The sequence below is a fragment of the Ursus arctos genome, unplaced genomic scaffold (assembly GCF_023065955.2).
Source record: "Ursus arctos isolate Adak ecotype North America unplaced genomic scaffold, UrsArc2.0 scaffold_3, whole genome shotgun sequence".
NCBI classification, from domain to species: Eukaryota; Metazoa; Chordata; class Mammalia; order Carnivora; family Ursidae; genus Ursus; species Ursus arctos.
Genome location: NW_026622985.1, coordinates 58,037,159 through 58,058,286, shown reverse-complemented (window position 1 = coordinate 58,058,286; position 21,128 = coordinate 58,037,159). Strand labels below are relative to the sequence as shown.

Below are 21,128 nucleotides of genomic sequence, written 5' to 3'. Positions count from 1 at the left end.
GCCATTCATAATAATGACCCTACAGAGGGGCAGATATATTTCTTCTGAATTAACAAAAGTAATAAGACATGTTGAAGGGATTTTAATATACCCTTATCCATTGAAGTCTGTGCACCCCTTATTGTATATATCATCTGATGATTCCAGTACCAGAAGGATCTTAGAAATCATCTAGCCCCATCTCCTACCCACTGTAGGGCTCTTCTCTGCAAAATGGCTGGCAAGTTATCACCCAACTCCACTGGAATATTTTCAGGGGCAGGAACTTCATTGTTCCCTGGGGCGATTCATTCCACTATCAGGCAGCAGCCACTATGAGAAAGTTTTCACTCGCTCACTTCTCTAGACAAATGATTAGAGAAATTCTAGTCTATGCAAGACTTTATCCAAACTGCTACGGGTAACACAGAAAAGATTAAAATCCAGAGGACTTGCTCTCGTGAGTCAAAATGTCTCCCCGAAAGTAGTACATATTGATAAAAGTTGGATTGATAGGCCACAGCTCAGACCAAGATCTTTTTTCCAAGTGCTCTGCTCAATATTTGTTTCATGTTAGCCCCTGGCTACAAATTGGCATGTTCAGATAATTTCCTCCCACTATAATAACAGTGTAGGATAAATACTTTATAAAAACAAATACTATATAAAAACTAAAATGACTACTAAAATAAGTATTTTGTCATCCAGTACACAGAATCTGCTAAGTGCTGCAGACCCTAAATCAGAACAACCTAAATGAAGTTACCTACAGAATTTTACCTGCTCAACAGCATCTCCTAGGCGCATTTTTCGAGCAGACTGTCCGCTGACCTGGGCTTTTGCTGAATATAAATAAAGGTGGAGGTCTGCCACATTCTGAAACTTGGGGTGGTCCTTCTCACTGGGATCTACAAAGTGCTCAATTTCTGCCATTGTGAATTCTCTGGAAGCAAAAATATAAGGGATAAAAGCTGCATGCTCAAGTATAAAAAATAAACTAGACCCCCATTTTCAACTTTACAATGGTATATAGGCCCTCATACTACAGGAATCTCTTATCACTAAACCAGAAAGTTGTTTCCTAAGGGAATGGCAAAAAAAAAAAAAAAAAAAAAAAAAAAAAGCTGGATTAAGTTTGTCTGGGTGGCTATTATTTTTAAACATATTAATGAAAACTTTACAACTCACCTAAATAGTATTTTAAATAAATAAATACGATCAAACTTCCCACAAATATTAACTTCTGTCTAATGACAAAGACTCTTTGCTTGCCCAAATTTTAGTCAGGCTCCTAAACCTCCTCCTAGGCCCATCTGTATAGTTCTTTGTAAAATCCAGTTTCAGCAAGAACCCTGGTAAGTCAGTTTAACCAGAATCCCCCCCCCCCCCCCCCGCTATGTGATCACCTCTGGTATCTTTTGTGGGTCTGTCATCCTCCACCATCCCCCAGGTGGTGTCTGATCACCCTGGCCTGTTTCCAGCAAGATCCCATTTCGTTGGTTTAGCCAGAATCCCCCTTGCCTTGCCCCTGATGGTCCCTCTTAGTAGTTTTCTAGCCACTGACCCCCCTCACCCCACACCTTGGCTATAAATCCTCTCTTGCCCATGCTATATTCAAAATTGAGCCCTGTTCTATACTGAGATCTCTTTTCCCCTAAGTCTTGAATAAAATCTGTTTCTACCATCTTAACTACAGCCCATCTGTTCTTCCTTCCATACTAGGCATAACAACAAAAGATTATTATTTTCAATGGAAAGTAACTTCTAAAGAACAGATTGATAGTTTTTAATATTAGGAAAACTTAAGCAAATGTCAGACACAAAAAAGAAATGAGATACTGAATACTGACTTCCAAATCAAATGGTGTTCCTTATAGAACTAGCAAGTCTTTATAAATACATAATAAATGAAGTTCCCGATATTTCCTTTTCAAAGAATGGGAAATTAAAAGTGAAGTGAAATTGTTCTTTAGCTTTTATAGTAGTTTGGTTTCTTCCTTTTTATTACTCTGAACAAGTAAATGACTGATAATGGTACCATACAGCTGGATTCTTTAGAGTAACAGCTTCTTGAATAAAGTGTTATTCAAGGCGGAGGACATAAGACATGAATTGAACAGGCTAGCATCAAGCTAACTGCATAATGATCAAAGAAATATGCATATAGTAATGGTTTCCCAAAGAGATTTCTCTGAATGGCAATTAAGCAGCTATTGGGGAAAAGTGTTTTAAGTTAATTTTATGAGTCAAAATCAAATCTCTCTTCTTTAAACACACTCCGCCACACACATTTACTTGTGCACTTTCATGATTATCTCAGATGTTTTAGAAGTAATGAAAAATTGTTTAAATGAGTCCTAAAAATACATGAAATGCACTGCAAAAGAGCTCTGATTTTTTAATGTTATCTTTTAATAGTATTTCTTACTTGGTCCTATAGCACCTATATCTTGTCTTTCAACTACTATCAAACATCTTCTGTGTGCACAGAAATAGGACAGAGACGAAGCACAATGTCTGCCCTCACATAGCTTATAGGTTGGCAGATAGCAACAGAACATCTAAAATGCAAAGCATATCAAAATGCAAAGGGCTCTGCCCAGAATCCCAAAATAATCTGCTGCCAAAGCCTTTCCATCTGCTCTGTCAAATAATCCCAGCTCACAGACAGGAGATGGAAATCAACTCTAACAGTGATTCTACCAGTGGTCTCTTGTCTTTGAGTGCAGAGACTGTACCTGAACCATGGAAAACTGTAATACATATAGTCTAGAAGACAGAACCAGCCAATCAAAATAAAAATAAATTTTTAAAAATTTCGTATGAACAGTCTAACTCCCAACCTAAATAAAAGAAATCACAGCCATGCAAAGACTAATCACCTGGTAACTCTACGTCATCAAGAAGAAATCGCAACACTAAACAAATACTAGCCATGGAACAAAAACCGTCGGGATACTGGCTTGTGGAAGAATGAGTGGACTTGAGTCAGGATCTTACAGATGCATATAACAAAAACCAGCCAGAATACAGATAGGATGCTTTAAAGTGAAAATAACCAAAATCTAAAAATGACCAAGGAAGCCCCACGGACCTGCTTTACCAGTTAGCTCCTAGGATCACTCCTCAGTTAGGAGCTTTTTCGATTTACCACTTTCTATTCCACAGCCCCCAGGTTTTGCCTTACTTTGTGGTTCTTTTATAACTTCCAAGAGCTACTCTACGTTATATAAATCCTGTCCAAAACACTGGCTTTAGACAAAGTCAGTCTTACTGGGCTTCCTCAGTATTTTGGAAGCATGCTTGAAGACACTACTGGAACAGATGGAAAGCCAAAAAACAATAGGAAAAAGAGAGGCAGAAAAACCCAGACGCCAGGAAGTAAAACAGACTCAAGCCTGACAAGTTTTTCATTGTTATTATAGCTGGTTAAAGTTTCTGACTACCTCTTCTTTCCGCACGAAGGCCCACAGGGATCCCTCCCACCCCATTTCTCTAAGTTGTGTAAGGCCCTTCCTCCACGTGGTACCCCCTGGTTCAGAAGGCTGAACCAATCATAGGCCTGAAGAATCAGTTTGGTCAATACATCGGGGCATTTCCTCAGTGGCTGTCATGGGGACTAACAAGATTAGGCAGGTGCTTTGGGTGCTTTGATGTAGAGTCAGTGGTTGGGATATGCTATGACTGAAGCCTGTAATTATAGTGAGTTAGAAAAAAGAAGAGATAGGGGCGCCTGGGTGGCACAGCGGTTAAGCATCTGCCTTCGGCTCAGGGCGTGATCCCGGCATTATTGGATCGAGCCCCACATCAGGCTCCTCCGCTATGAGCCTGCTTCTTCCTCTCCCACTCCCCCTGCTTGTGCTCCCTCTCTCGCTGGCTGTCTCTATCTCTGTCAAATAAATAAATAAAATCTTAAAAAAAAAAAAAAAAAAAGAAGAGATGGGTGGGGTGGTGGGGCTGTGGAAAATCCTTCTGGAGTCTTTAAGATAGTTAAGTTTACCCACATATCTTATTTTTTACATGGAATTTATTACGCCAAGAGAGGGTATCAGTAAGAAAACACATAGAAATCACAAAAAGCTTAAGTCATAAGCAGCTAAATCACAGTAAATTTCTAAAGAAAACCATAACTAAGTGCTAAGATGCCCTCCCACACACTCCTGGATATATCCGGCAAAAGGAGGTTATTAGAATTGAGACAAGTGAGCAGACTAGAGTAAACAGAAGCCAGCCTGCTAGCTGGCCTGTCATATAGGCACCTCAAGGGTCTGGAGGAATGTCAGCTGGTTATGGAAACACCCAACTCCAGCACTACCGTTTGCCTTGGACACCCAGCAGGACACACCCAGCCTTGGACACTCCCCTCATAATTGTCACGCAGCCCCACTTCACCCTACACTTACATACATCACCACTGCCAGAAAATGCCTTGGTTTAGACAATTAAGATCCTGCCATCCTCTAAACATATGACAAACAAGGGGGAAAGATCATTTTGGAGCAGGTGAGAAATGTGATCTATCCTTCACCTTCCCTCACTTCAAGTTCTCATGAGTTACTCACAACTACCTGATATCCCAGAGATTACAAACATAAAACATCGTTTTTTGGAGGACAAAAATAAAGACATGGTCACGTAAGAATGAAGCAGAACTGTTTCAACATAGCAAGGTTCCCTTTCTCATTCAATGCTGAGCTCATTCACAAATTGTAATGGAAGAATAATATGGGCAGTACCTGACTCTGATCAACCCAGACCGAGGGGAGATCTCATTTCTAAAAGAATTTCCAATCTGGGCAGCAGCAAAAGGCAACTTTCCTTGGTTGAATTCCAAAAGTCTCTTGAAATTCAGGAAAATCCCCTGTGCGGTTTCTGGTCTCAAGTACCTACAAATGTAAATAAATCAGTCTGTTAGAAGGAAAGAAATTAAGTTTTCCAAAAATCGGAAACTCTAGATACAAATCCTAGTCCTAAATATACTATTTTCACACAAAGCAGTACGTATATGCTCTAAAGCAAAGGATTAGGAGGAGTAGACATTTTCCTTGGTACCAAACATTCTCAGGCGAGTGTTAGAGAATATATCAAGCAACAGGTATGGAAATATTAATATTAGAAATGCCATTTTATCAGTCCAGTAAGTCATATACCACCTCTCTCTCAATGTCCCTAAAACCTGATTATTTACATGGAGGCGGACAACAATTCAGATTCTTCTGAAAATAAGACCTTGCCTAAGTATATGCCTGTTAACCCAGGTATCAGAGTGTAACTGTGGTTACAAAGAAGCCCGGATGGGCTCACACTCAGCATTAGAGCTCACTCATCACTATCATCACACCAGGCCAGGCAAATTTCAAGGTTTTTCCCATCATTTTCTCCTTTGTGGTAGTCTACATTTCCAGCCAGAGAACGGCTTCTCTTTTTCTCCATGTTTTAATGATGCAGTCAAGCAAATACACCATGATAGCCATTGTCCTCTTCTCAATTTTACAGAAAATATTATTTGCAAACACATCAGCTAAGAAAGTTTCCCAACACTTTACTTCAAAATAAACATTTTATGAAAAGAACTTTAAAACAAAGAAAAAAATAAAACAGAATTGTACCCTCTTCTCACTCTCATACACCAACTCGTCGTTCTGGCGGTCCTTTCCAGATTTCATCCAAAAGAAGTATAACTACAGTTGACACGCATTTTTTTTTAAATGCTGTTAAGACTTTTAAATTTCGTTTTTTAATTTATTTTTAAGTAGACTCTATGCTCAACGCGGGGCTTGAACTCATGACCCCAAGGTCAAGAGTCACATGCTCCACCAACTAAGCCAGCCAGGCACTCCTCTGTGCATGATTTATAAGTAAAATGTGTAAAATGATGTATCCTTTATTTTTCCATTTTCTAAATAATCATAAAAATTTCTCATATTTAACAGCTGCAGAGTATTCTACTAAAACAATCTACTTTACTATAACTTACTTAACCATCTCAAGTTTTTGGATAAGTAAGTTATTTCTACTTTTAATCTATATACTCTTGATAAATATAGCTTCCTTTCCTTTAGAATTATTTCCTCAGATAAATTCCCAGGAGTGGGCGGACAGGTCAGAGGGTCTGGCCCATTTAATGACTCTCTGTGTGTACTGCCAAAATGAAAGGCTTACCTTTGGCCTCTTTCCATAAAATATCCTAAGTTGACATAGTGTGTGACTAAAATAATTCCAGTCATACATTCTGTCACAATTAATTTTTATTATTCTTTAGTTCTACTCCAGGAAACATGATCTATCTAGCTTCATCTAACCAAAGCCTACCCTCGATGACCCTACAATGAGACCGTAAGAAAAACATCAGAAGTTATGAAGTGGAATACTTTGGCTAAGTTTGTTAACACTGAGAGGGAATCTGTCAATATAAATTCTAGTTCTGGATCATACTATAAACTGTTCACCTTTCTTTACTGTGAAAACCACATCTTTTAAATAACAAGCTAAACCTATGTTGTTCAGTATGGTAGGCCACTAGTCAAATGCCTAAATTTAAATTAACTAAAATTAAATACATTTTAAAGTTCAGTTCCTCAGAAGCACTAACACCCTTTCAAGTGCTCAGTAGCCACATGTGGCTAGTGGCTACCATATTGGATAGCATAGATTATAGAGTATTTATACCACTGCAGAGAGTTCTATTGGACAGTGTTGATCTAAACTAAATGGTTTCTAAGTCTCCTTTAGCAATAAGTTCAATGACTTTCAAAATCATTCTTCAACTATCTCTGCTGCCTTATCACCACAAGATATGATGATCACAGACTTCTGTTTATTTTGTAGCAAAAAAAATGATCACATACACTAAAAAAAATATATTCAGAAAGAATTAGAAGGAACAAATTTAAGAATATGTCTGTTATTATTTCTCCTTAAAATATTTACCTGTACTTTCTACATATCATTTTTCAAAAATTTTCCTTCATGGCTGATTTGATGTTTACTTTTTATTACAACAATTTTAGTAACTTTATTACATAAAGAATAAGTGATACATACCCAGGCATGTTTCCTCCAGGCCCAATGAAGGTCTTGAACATTAAGTTAAAAGATACTGGAGGGGAGAGATCATTTCCAGTAATGGGGGATTTTACATTATAGTTCACAAAAAGATCCCCAAGTTCCTGCTGTCCATAGTTATCAAGCTAAAGGAGAGGTAAAGAAAATAATTAACATAAAAGACTGAGGAAAAAAACAGGGCATAAAAGTATTGTATATATAAAACCCATCCATCATTAAAAGTCACCCAAAATAAGAACAACAAAGTTAATCTAACCTTCAAAAAACCCAAATTAAAATCATAACCAGTTCACTTTCTTTTTTTCAATTTACCATTTAGCATTTCAGAAAAATGGAGTATCTTTCTGGGACCGACCTAAAACTCACACATTCACCATTTTACAAGGAAAGATAAAGAAAAATATCTCTGGCTCAATTATAATAGTTGCTGACTGGCAAGAATCTGAAATCATATTAAATAAGTTGTTTTTTTTTTTTTTTAAGATTTTATTTATTTGTCAGAGAGCGAGCACACAGCAGGGGGAGAGGCAGGAAGAGACAGAGGGAGAAGCAGGCTCCCCGCTAAGCCCGATATGGGACTTGATCCCAGGACCCTGGGGTCATGACCTGAGCTGAAGGCAGACGCTTAACCAACTGAGCCACCCATAAATGTCCCATAAATAAGTTTTCGAGGTTGCATTTTACCACTCTGCATATTTAAGAGTCAGGTACACTTCCCTGTCTATTAATTAAATGTGCATATAACTTTTCCTTCCCACTAGATATTAAGCACTTCAAGGTAGAAACTGTTTCTTATTCATGTCTGCTTGTTCCAGTGTACTGCACATTTTATAATTGATAACCAATGTGAAACTCTCTAAAATGATGTATGACCTCCAATTCAAATAGACTATGACAAACCATTTAATACTGAAGAACATTCAAAACTTAAAAAAAAAAAATCTCCTAACAGAAGCAAAATAATTAGATAAATCAACTCGTGGCCATAAGATCTGAGGCTCTGGAGTCAGAAAAACCTGGGTAAACTGCCCAGTTCAACCACTTACAGATTGTATGACTCAAGAGTAAGTTCTTACCTAACCTCTCTGAGCCTCAATTTGCTCATCTGTGAAATAGGGAAGCAGCATCTACTTCACTATGAAGGGCTACTATGAAGATTAACTATGTAAAGTACTTAGCACAGGGCCTGGCACACAGCATACACGACACCACTTACTAAGTGTCTTGCCAAAATATCTGATTGGGCCTCTAGGTCGGACTACCAAATTACAAGTAATATAGAAACAGGAGAACATGTGAAATAGCACCAAAATAACGCCATCAGCCAAATCTAGATGTTAGAAAACACTAAGAAGCAAATGTCTCAACTTTAAAAAATAATTTTTTAATGAAAATACAAGGAAAATTAGAGATAAAGAACCTAAAGATCAAAAGAGATTTAAGAAATATATCAACCACTCACAAAGTATGGACTTTATCTGGATCACAATTCAAACAAGAAAACCTGATTAACATTTAAGACAATGTAATAAAATGATGTTTTAGATGTACTTCAAAATAATTTAGGAAAAGGAGGCAGGAAATGGATTCAACAAAATTTGGTAACATTGTAGGAGGTTCATGGGCCTTTGGCCATGAATCCACTGGGGCCATTTCTGAGTACTAGACCACAGTCCCCAACTTTTCACTGAAGGTTATGTTGACAGCTTGTATGTATATCTGATATGGCAAACCAAAAAACAGACTGCTCTCTGGGGCGCCTGGGTGGTTCAGTTGGTTAAGCATCCAACTTTTGATTTTGGCTCAGGTCATGATCTCAGGGTCATGAGACTGAACCTTGTTTTGGGCTCCTGCATTGGGCTCTTGTGTTGGGGTCCACGCTGGGAGTGGAGCCTGCTTAAGATTCTCTTTCTCTCACTCCCTCTGCCCCTCCCCTCACCAGCACACACATACATTTTCTCTAAAAAACAAAAACAAAAAAAACAGACTGCTCTTCTAAGACCATGGATAGGAGACAGAAAGTCACGGTTCAAACTATAAATGACTTAATTAATCAACTAATTACTTCCTGCTTTGACAATTGACACGGAAATGAAAGAAACGGTTGAGATCAAAGACACATACTCACAAAAGCTTAGTAAGTCTAACATTCTAAATGCGAAACAGTAACTTAGGGGTAATTAGAAGTGCTTTTCATTTCTTCTTTCTAATAAAGGTCATGCCTTTGGGAAAGAAAGGAAATTAGAAATGAATGTTTGGCTATAACGGTGTCAAAATCTAAGAATTGAGGGGCGCCTGGGTGGCACAGCGGTTAAGCATCTGCCTTCGGCTCAGGGCGTGATCCCGGCGTTGTGGGATCGAGCCCCACATCAGGCTCCTCCGCTATGAGCCTGCTTCTTCCTCTCCCACTTCCCCTGCTTGTGTTCCCTCTCTCGCTGGCTGTCTCCATCTCTGTCAAATAAATAAATAAAATCTTTAAAAAAAAAAAAATCTAAGAATTGATTTACTAAACCATGAGCAACAATACTAAAGCAATGAGCTTCAAGCAAAGGATAAAATATACCTCACAAGGACTAAAATAAATTGGCAGATGAGTCAACAGCCAAATTAAGATTTTCTTTCAATTTAAATGAGGAAGGAGAAAATTTCTCAGCTACTGTTAGAAACCTAGATACCACAGGGAAAAATCAGCATATTTTTAGAAAACAACGCAGCAGTGGAAAAGTATCCAGTAAATTCTCATGAGAAAATGCAGAGGTAGGGATTCCTATATTCAGCCTCACACATATATATACCAATATAAAGAAAATATGTATAAATATAGCACTGGTTTCTGCGTGTGTATGTACTTTTTTGCCCAAGGAAGTAAATAAAATTTAAGAGGTGAGCCTTGGTGGACCTCATGATCAAACATGGTGTTGGAGAAACATATTTTGCTTAAATGGGTACAGAAGGTGACAGATCAGCAACATACATACATGAATGTGTGCATCTTCCTGGGGGAAACAGGTACCGTTTTCATAATATTTTTAAAGTGATCTGTGACCCAAAAAAGGGATCAGAACTACTTCTGATATAGAATGTATTCCTGCACTTGGTAAAAGTCAGAACAGATTATCTCTATGATCTCTTTTAAGTTTTCCGTAAACTTTGCCTACTTAAATAGAAATTGTAAAACTTTTCATCTATAGGAAAAGCAGGGGTCTGCTCATCGGGCTCTAAAGAATAACTGCATGTAGTCAGGGACAGCACAACCAGAAGCAGACCAAGTGGCTGATAAGACAGTGTTCATAAGGGTATCTGTCCCCAAACCTCCACATCGAGACTGAACACTATTCATCATTAGTCACTCCTCTGGTTTTTGTTATTAAATCCAGAAAATTGGTTTCCAAAGATATAGAACAAATTTCATGCCTATTTACACTGAATTGCTAGTTTGGGCTAAAGTGTTAGCCACAAAAGGTAGAGAGAGAAGAAAATAAAAATTCAAAGAGAGACAGAAGGTAAACTCCACTTCCTTACAATTGTGGCCTAGGTCAGCACAATGTGGAATTCAACAGGCACCCAACACTGTAAGAAAGACAGCACCTACCTGTGTTGCTGTGATAACATCTCTAAAGTACTCACCTGCGCCAAGACACTTTCCATCTCTGATTTCTTCTCAGCAGAACACTTCTTATCAGACATCAATTTCTGTAAATGAGCTACAGGAACAGTGTTGGTACATGTCAATTTCAATCAATGGCTAAAAGGACAATGCACTTTGAGTTTCAGTGTTGGAGAGGTAAAAAATGAATCCAAGGATAATGTTCTCACTTTATATAAATACCGTGGTTGATTTTACAGGGAGAATCATGATACCGTCCTGATTCTTTTGCTGACTTAGAATTCCTAATTATCATCTATAACTTCTTTTTGTTAAATAAGGGACTCAAGTTGTACAGGCATACCTCGGAGATATTATGGGTTCAGTTCTAAACCACCACTATATAGCAAATACTGCACTAAAGCAAGTCAAATGAATGTTTTGGTTTCCCAGTGCATATAAAAGTTGGTTGCCCCATATTGTACTCTGTTAAATATGCAATAGCATTATATCTAAAAAAATAAATGTATACCTTAATTAAAACATATTTTTATTGCTAAAAAAGGCTAATCATCACCTGAGCTCTCAGCGAGTCCTTATTACTGATTACTATAACAAATATAATAATGAAAAAGTTTGAAATATTACAAGAATTACCAAAATGTGAGAGAGAGAAAGTGAGCAAAAGCTGTTGGAAAAACAGCACTGATAGACCTGCTTGACCCCGGGCTGCCAGTATCTGCTGAGCACAGGTAGTGGGCAATAAAATGAGGTCTGCCTGTATGGTTAAGATCTGTGCAATTTACTCTTTGTATATTATGCCCCAAAAAAACTTTAACAGAAAAAATATGAGAAAAGTTTAACCTAAACCCTTTGTTTTGATCAATTTTACTTGGAAGAATATTTATCCGAGATGAAAAACCATACCTTTTAATAGATGGTCAGCACGAAAACACTCTCCATTTTTTACATCTTTCACCATGAAGTCAGCAAATTTGTCTACGTGGCCAGAGGTCCTATGTTAACAAATGCCAAGCCAATTTGTCATTTTCATACAAATTAATACATAAACTTTCTGTTCTAAGATAATCCCCCTTCTATATGTAGTATATCAAGCTTATATCTGTGTATCTGGAAGATGGAAGCTCCCATATATATAATGATGTACCCACAGTAGATAATAACGTAAGCCAGAGAAAGTTCTTCCTCAAATCTATCTCCACCCTTTCTTCCAAGCTCTTCCTTCCCACAGGAAAGAGACATCAACTAGATTATACTCTTCCACAAGCTGTCATAAAGTATGTGCTACCTTGCAGAATCAATTAATCCATGCCTATCCCATTATTAATGATTTACGCAAAGACCAAAACCAAGGGGAATTTGACTAGGCAAGAATTCACGATAACTCAGTATAGATCCTGAATCTTCAGGAGGGAGTTTTCTGCCACCGAAAACTGTATGGACACTGGTATTTTCTCTTACATAGTTCCTATTAGCGGAGCAAGCAGCTAAAGAATAGGTTGTCTTGATCTTTGAGATCCATCATAAGGAATTCATCTTATTTTTATTGGCTGAAATTATTGAGAGAGCCCAAAGGATGCAAACAGTGAAAATTAGCTCTTTACCAGGCAACACTAAATGAAGTGATGAGATAGAAAATATAAGGATTTTTCTTTCTATGTTCTAGCAATCCTGCCCTGCTTTCAACAATGTTAGTATGAATAAAATAAATTTCAGTACTAACACTTCAACACAAATAGCAGTTGATTTTAAATGTATACACACCTTTGCCCAGGACTTCTAAAAACTCAGAGTAAGGAAATATCATATATACACAAAATCCATCTATCAGGATGTTCGGTGGACTCAAAAATCAGGAAAAACTTATTTTTTTTTTAAAGATTTATTTATTTGAAGACAGTGCACACGCACAAGAGGGGGGTGGGGAGGGAGAGAGCCAGCGAGCGAGCGAATCCTCACACGGACTCCCTGCTGAGCACAGAGCCTGAAGTGGGGCTCGATCCCAGGACCCTGAGATCCAAGAGTAGGCTGCTTAACAGACTAAGCCACCCAGGCGCCCCAGGAACAATTTAAATGCCTATGATATGGCAGTAGCTAAATAAATTATGGTATATCCACAAGAAAATACTATGCTGTCATTAGAAATGCTTTAGAAGAATATTTAATGACATAAACAAATGTTCACCTGTATTACATGAATAACATGCTGCTAACATTGATGTATGTACAAGGACTTACAGAGAAAGAAGACAGGAAAACACAACAATTTTGACATGGCTGCCTATGGACATTAGGTGTATATTTTCTTTGTTTTTCTTTATTTTCCACATTTTTACAATGACTATGAGTAGTTTTTGTCACCAGGAGAAGTTACTTAAATATGCATATTAATGAATTTCAGCCCCCAAAGTAGAATTCTTACTTTAAAACTGGCTCAGGGGTAAGCATGGTACAATCAATCTCCAGGATCTGTTCCTCTTGGATGAAGTGCTGCCTCCAGGTCTGAATAATATTGTTCTTCAAAGCACATCCAACTGGCCCAAAATCATACAGACCACTAACACCTATAAAATATGAACAAGGAAAATCCGTACTTTACCTTGTCACTCTGAGCAAATTAAAGCGAGGAGATGTAAGAAACCGTAAGACTTCACATATTCTCTAAAGAGGTATTAAAGTCAACAATTCAAACCCCTCAATACTGAAGGGATTACTGGAAGTAACCCTGTATTTCCAGCTAGCTGACGGAAGTAAAATTAAAGAGCTCTTACTCCATTTACTACTTCTATATTAAGAATTCCAAGTAGGATTAGCAAAAAACTAAAAGCAAAAGATGTTCCTCCATATATGAGAAACAATGAAAAACAGATTACAGTTTTCTGCCATAGATCTAACTCGTTGCATCAGCTGATAACAATGATGAATTGTAGCACCCGATTCTCTAATTTATTCCTGGATATATAAGCCAGGATCGTCTTGGGTAGATGAGCCACTATATTTAAACCTCAAGTTAAACATTTAGAGATCTGCTTAGCCAAACTAGAATCAAGTTTCAGTAGCAAAGTACTAAAACTCTAATACTGTTGCAATGATCTCCACTGACTATGAAAAATACCACTGTACATTTAATCAGTGAATTATATTTACCTACATACCTTCAGAAAGCATTCAGAAAGATGCAGAGATTTACCTACATACCTATGAAGAATGTTTTCTCCTGGCAGTTGCCGTAAAGAATAACCTAGGAACCCTGGCTTCTCACTGCCCTTGTGTGAAGGTGTACGATACAGCTGGTCAGTGTTACAGTGGCCCTCGACTGCTCCAAAGAAGAGTCTATCTGATAGGTACGTGGACATATTAAGTGCCTCATACCTGGGCCCCTAATAATTCCCTACATCCTAATGGAAAAAAGCAGTCTTCGAGAAGAAGTAGGGCGGAAAGGAATAAACAGATTTCACACCAAATGGCCAGTTCTAAACAAACAAAAGCAAAATATTCTCTGTTTTATGTGACCTGATACAATTACTTATCAATTGAAAAGCCATCTTTTTGGTTTAAGAACGACAGTAAAGCCACCAACAACGTAATTGCTCCATCATTAATCCCCTACCTCCATAAATAGCAAAAGCTTGATCGTAGAAAAACCTCCTCTTGAGGGTATCTTCCATTTTTGCTCTGTCTACAATGTCATCTTTGGGTTGTAATGCTAGCTCCTGTAAGGGATTTTCAAACAGAAAACATGTTATTTGGGGTGAGAGGAAATACGAATTTATATATGTGAATGTGGTTTATTCCTCAGCAAAATTCAATATAAAATTTATCAGACAAGATTTTGATGCATTTAAAAAACAGAAACCTTAGGGTTTTTTCCCCCTTTCAGTTACAGAAAAGATACCTTTAACTTAATTATTTAGGAAGACTAAGCTTACTTAGATGCAGATACTGATAAGCAATATCTGAATTGTTAGTGGACCACTGTAGTGAGACAATGACTTAGAACTCCAATGGGAGATTTACTGTTTGAAAGATCTGGGAGCAGGTATCAGATGGATACACCTTTTCCTTAAAAGAAAAAAAGTTTAACACAAAACCATTATTTCCAGGGATAGAAGAATTCATGAAGAAGAGCAAGCACATTTAAAAAAAAAAAAAAAAAAGAGCAAGCACAATGCCTTCCAGGGAAATTCACGGAGTATATTAAATCTAGGATTTAGGGGAGGGGTGGGTCAGAAGTATTCAGAGAGGCTTCATAGACAAGGTGACATTTTGAGATGTGGTGTGAAAGCAGAAGTCAGCCAGGTAGAGGATAGGAAGGTATGCTGGATAAATAGAGATAAGGCAAATGATACCCCTTCAGAAACTTTTCTAGGTCTTTCCCACCCAAAGAGATTAAATAAAGATGACATTCCTCTTTTAGGATCCCAAGACTCACCTTTGCTTCCAGAACCCTCTTCCGGGCTTTGAGCTCAGCTACAGCTTTGTCGACATCTACTTGGGGTGCTTTATCTTCTTTCAGTTTTCGTACAAGATCTCCCTAGCCAACAAAGAGAGTTTATATTCAGGATTGGTTTCGGAAGTCAAGAAAAGTTATGAATGTGTTTTTAAGCATGCCTTTTAAAAAGTATCTGTGTAAGAATGAGGCACTCAAACGTTTATTATGTGAGATGTCATTATAAATAACTGAAAGTCTTTGCCCTCAGCATTTATAATCCAGCGAAATGCACAAGTATACAAATAACTATGTTCTAAGGGTAGTTAGTACTACTGTACTTTTTTTCCTTTTGGGAGAGGAGACAGGTGGAAAAGGAGGAGAGGAAAGCATTGATAAAAACTGTGAAGAACAAGGTTAGTACTGAGAACACAGAGAACCAATAAATAAACCACCCTCCCCTTGAATCTCTCTCTGACTTACAAAAACGACCCTCCTGGTTTTCCACCTACTTTGACCATTTCTTCTTAGTCACAATTAACTCATATTCCTCTGCCCTTTTCTTAATTGTTAGAATTTTTCCTTGATGATTTCTCTAGAAATACTTTGTTCACTTCCAACAACCTACCACCTGTACACTGATTCCCACACTTATGGTAATGCGGTGGAATAAGTAATCCGAAAAAGCAAACAAACAAAACATTACCTATACGGTCTAGGAAATTTCAAGCTGAGAAATTAAAGTTGTCGAATTCATAGAGCCTTTGGGTTCCCAACAAAAGTAACTGCTCTCTAGAGAAGTAGGCCTATTAGGATTCTCACAGGTCAAGTTCACCTAAATAGTAAGCATTCAACTCAAGCCACCATAGGTGAGACTCAGTGGACATGACAAATAACAGAAGGAGAGCCTCCAAAGTATTAGAACGATCAAATACACTTTGTAAATGCTTAAGACGTTAAAAAAGGAAAGGAAAGGAAAGGAAAGGAAAGGAAAGGAAAGGAAAGGAAAGGAAAGGAAAAGAAAGGAAAAGAAAGGAAAAGAAAGGAAAAGAAAGGAAAAGAAGGGAAAAGAAGGGAAAAGAAGGGAAAAGAAGGGAAAAGAAGGGAAAAGAAGGGAAAAGAAGGGAAAGGAAAGGAGTCAAAAGCATGAGCAAAGAACTAGAAACTATCAAAAACAATCAGGAAACCTGACAAATGACCACACAGGGTCGGGTCCAAGAAGACAACAGAAGAGTGGGGGAGGGCCAAAACGGGTGACAGGCAGTGGGAGATAAAGACTTCTCATTATGGAATGAGGAAGTCACAGGAATAAAAGATACAGCATAAGGTACTGTATGGTGCTGTAATAGCACTGTATGGTGACAAATGGGAGCTACAATTGTGGTGAGCATAGCATAACATATAAACTTGTCATATCACTATGCTGTACACTTATATAACATTGTGTGTCACTATGCTTCAATATAAATAAATACATAAATAAGGGGGTAAAGAACCACATAGATGATCTAGAAATGAATCACTGAAATTAAAAATTCACTGGATAGGTTAAACAGCAGATCGAAGTTGAAGAGAGAATTAGTGACTTAGAGTACAGACCTGAAAAAATTATCCATGCATAATCCATGGAATGGAGCAGAGAGACAAAGATGTAAAAATATAAACAGGGTAATGAGACACAGAAAAAAGAGAGCCTGACATTCATCCAACCGGAATTCTCAAAGAAAATTAAATGTTCTATTTGAAAAGATAATGACTATGAATTTTTCCATAACTGCTCAAAGACACGAATTCTCAGATTTAGGAAGCACCATGAAATCCAAACATACAAAAAAAAAAAAAAAACCCTACACCTAAACAAGTCTGTAAAACATAGTATTTATGAGAGATTAGAGACTGGGTTTTAATTCCTGATCAGCTAATTGTGAAACCTTGAACAAGCTGACACCTCTTTGAGCTTGCTTCCTCAACTGTATGATCAGGATAAGACCTCACCAAATTGTTATAAAGAGTAAATGAAACCATTTAAGTAGAATATTTTCAATAGCACCTAACAAACAGCATACAAAAAAATTACAGTTATCATACTATAAAACACCCCAACTTGGTTGTCGCTGAGTTATTTTTCAAACACTCAAACCTAACTTGTTTATAACCGAATTATTTTTCTCTGTCCTAAACTTGCTCCTTCTCCTATGTATTGCTTTCCATACGTTAACAACAAAAAAAACCCTACTATTTCCCAAACAAGAAATATCAAGTTATCCTTCTTTACCGCCAATATCTGGTCAATTTCACATTGCAATCTTCTCTCTCCCTTTCACACCCCATAGACTAGATTGCTAAAACAGATTACCAATTTGGTTCTCATCCAAAAGTGTCTACACTTAAGATATGCTCACCCCAAACTACCCTAATGCATGTCATTTCACTCTGACCTTTGTAAATCTTTTCACAAGCACATTGCATTCCCAATTTGATGACTGTTCCTACCCCCATGCTTTCAATAATGTTTACCCTCGGGGTGCCTGGGTGGCTCAGTCAGTTAAGCATCTGACTTTCCATTTCGGCTCAGGTCATGATCTCAGGCTCATGAGATAGAGCCCCATGCCAGGCTGCCCACAGAGCGTGGATCCTGCTTAAGATTCTCTCTCCCTCTGCCTCCACCCTTCCCCAACTGCACATGCACGGGCACTCTTTCTCTCTAAAAAAATTTAATAATAATGATGATGGTGATGATGATGATGATGTTTATCCTCTTATCCAAAAGCACTTCCCTTCACTTAACGAAATTTACTTCCTGAATGTCCCAACCTTACAACTGCTTCCCTCAATGCTGTTTCAACTAAAGGCTGAGTTTTCTCCCATAGTCCTTGATCCTCAGAGGCTGGAAATGGAATAAATGTCCTCCTTATTCCCCTGTGCACTTTCAAACTGATTCTTCTTTGCTCCTTCTAAAACCCAAGCTCCTTTGAAGGGCCGGTCATTACCCTTTCCCCTTGTTGACATTTTCTTAAGCTCCCATTTACTTCCCCTCACTCAGTAACAGTTTTCCTTTCTGTGATTCACTCTACTTCAGAATGTCCTGGTCAGGGGGTGACAAAGATGTTCATAATTATCTAACCTAGAACCTAACTCTGCTTACATGTAATTATAAGTATTCTCCCAGTTTTAACATACACTGAGTTTTCCAGGAATGAACCCAGGAAAAAATTTTTTAGTAATTTAAGTAATTTTTTAGTAATTTAAAGGAATTTTTTAGTAATTTAAGTAATTTTTTAGTAATTTAAAGGAAGACTATATACTATTTTGTTCACAATTTTACAGAGAGTTATTATTTGAAACAAACAAAAAATAACATGTGACCAATAGCAATGTTGTCTGGTATCTGAGCAACCAGCCGGATATACCTTTATCCCTTTATCAATGTGTACCCATTGCAACTCCACTCACTGTAAATCTATGTATAGGTAGAAGCATCTGCTTACTCCCACGTAACTTCCAGTGGATTCATACCCAAGAATTTACATATTGAAATGCACATTATTTTATTATAAATTACTTTATTTCTTTGTATTACATTTAAAACATTATGTGTATACATATTTTTCTTTCATTAGATTTTGTAGATATTTTGTATGAATTTCATTATTGGATAGTAATGGGGAATTCCAAAATATCTGGTGTACAAGGGGACACTGGGTTTGAAAGTTCAGAGCCACTGAATTAGTTATTCCTCTTATTCTTTATCATATGCAAGTAAGTCTGGTCTGTTATTACACTAGTAGTTTCTATTCTATTATCCTGACCTCTCTAGCTAAAGCAACATCCTCAGTCATCTTCCAACTTTATTTTGGCTTCTTCATTACACTTACAATAACTGAAGTCACACAATCAATGCAGTGGCTTATTATTTACATGCATTTTATTTGTCCCTGTCAGAATAAAAATAGGCTCTTTAAAGATGGGAATTCTGACATGTCAGTTCTGGCACTCAAATACTTATTGACTGATATCACAACCTAAACCTAGCAAAGTACAAAGCACTTAGCAGTCAGTAAATGTCTACTGACTTACTCTCTACTCAGTGCTGCTTTTCCTTTCCTCTACCTATCAGAATACCTATCTCATAAATGTTCACTAACAGTGCTTTTTCATGAGGATAAGAATTCCGTGAGAGCCTTTGTTTTGAAAAGAGGTTGGCAAACGGTAGTTCTTTTTGAACGTCTGAAGAAGCAAGCAAGTAGTTCTTTTGAATATCTAACCACTCTGTGTCAAGAGTTAGCATTCCCACATACTTCATCTACCTTTTCTTCTGAAGCTTTTCAGAGAACACTAGCAAGCAAGGCCACAAGCAGAGGCAGGAAGAATTTAAAATAAATTCCCCTGAAACACTTTTTTTGTTGTTGTCTTTTAAGATTCAGGCATAGAACACATACATCAAGGAAAATGCAGCTATTAAAAAGAAGCAGTGTGGGGCACCTGGGTGGCTCAGTCGATTAAGCATCTGCCTTTGGCTTGGGTCATGGTCCTGGGGTCCTGGGATCAAGCCCCTTGTTGGGCTCCTTGCTTAGCAGGGAGCCTGCTTCTTCCTCTCCCTCTGCCTGCCTCTCCCCCTATTTGTGCTAACAAATAAATAAATAAAATCTTTAAAAATAAATAAACAGAAACAGTGTGAGAGTAAGGATACCTATGCTGAGTTAATCATCTGTAAAATGCAGTGAAGAAAGGAAATAATCATGTTTATTCTGAATAACAGAATAATAAAACCATGATTTATAATGATCCAATCCTGAAAACAAAAGACCTGGAGATGATCTAAACATGGAATGAAGGTACTTAAACAGTCCTAATACCTAATTATTTTCTTCCTTCTTTGTTCACTGCTTAACTGTATTTTGGGTTGTGCTTACATGCATGTGTATGTGTGCTGAATACAAGTGATGTGAAGTATCTCTAAATTATCCTTAAGAAGCTTGGTTCCTGGATACATTCCTACCATAAAGACATATATTAGAACTAAGTGCCTGTGATTATAAAGCGGAGTAGCTATTAGATGAGAAATCATTCCAAGGGATCTTCTTCCCGGATCCTTCATATACATCATGGTGCATATTCAGCCGGCCAAGCAAAACCAACAAGAAAACATTTGCTCACCTAGCTTTACATATATGTAGGTAGAAGAATTCTGTTAAGATTGAGCTCATCTCAGATTCCCAAATGTTTTATAATTATTGAAAAAAACTTCATAAACTTTTCATTTACCCTTTGTGGATTAAGCAAGAGCTTTAATGGGTACTCTTAGTCCAGAAAATCAAAGCAGAGAAAAATCCAGGGCTCTTCACCCTAAGTCTTACTACTACCAAGATGTGAGTTTCATCTCTGTCTTCCCAATCACAGCAAAAAAAAAAAAAAAAAAAAAAAGTGAAATACTGAGACACAAGTAATATTTATTATTCACAGATCTATTCCTACCATTAGCGTTTCAGATGGTAAATCATTACAAAAGACCTCCCAAGAAACTACTAAAAAGGCTTTTCTAGCACCCCATCTCACCAAATTCAGAAGACATCAATCCTCTCCTAAAGGTGCAAAATGTTTTCAAACTGGCAATCACAAGAAAATGTGAGCTCCGTGCCAGCAATGGTTTGGTAAAACTAGCACCCCCAGTAAGCCACAATCATCTCAGAACAATATATAGCATTTTAGCAAGAGCTTACTATATGCACTGTGGGCAGCATCCTCAATACTTCACAGAAACTATCTCATTTTAATGTTTATAACTCCATTCCCATATTACAGATGAAGAAACTTGCTACAAAAAGGTTAAATCATTTGCGGAACATCACCAGCTAGCAGATGGTGGAGTCAGATCCAAACTCTGGAAATACAACTTCAGAGCCTACACTTTTTTTTTTTAAAGATTTATTTATTAGAGAGAGAAAGAGAGAGCTGGGGGGAGGGGAGAGGCGGAGGGAGAGAATCTCAAGTGGACTCCTCACTGAGCCTGGAGCCTGAACGGGGCTCAATCCCAGGACCCTGAGATCA

General features: G+C 37.6%; 1 protein-coding gene across 1 annotated transcript in view; it reads right to left on the bottom strand.

The window, feature by feature from the left end:
* Positions 1-21,128, bottom strand: part of GARS1 (glycyl-tRNA synthetase 1) — a 44,229-nt gene that overhangs the window by 17,224 nt on the left and 5,877 nt on the right. Inside the window, exons 2-9 of the mRNA XM_057304410.1 lie at positions 15,084-15,185; positions 14,262-14,364; positions 13,074-13,215; positions 11,558-11,646; positions 10,672-10,748; positions 7,024-7,169; positions 4,716-4,865; positions 760-922 (exon numbers count right to left, since the gene is read on the bottom strand). Coding sequence (XP_057160393.1) covers positions 760-922; positions 4,716-4,865; positions 7,024-7,169; positions 10,672-10,748; positions 11,558-11,646; positions 13,074-13,215; positions 14,262-14,364; positions 15,084-15,185 — 972 coding nt within the window. The remainder of the gene's footprint in view (positions 1-759; positions 923-4,715; positions 4,866-7,023; positions 7,170-10,671; positions 10,749-11,557; positions 11,647-13,073; positions 13,216-14,261; positions 14,365-15,083; positions 15,186-21,128) is intronic.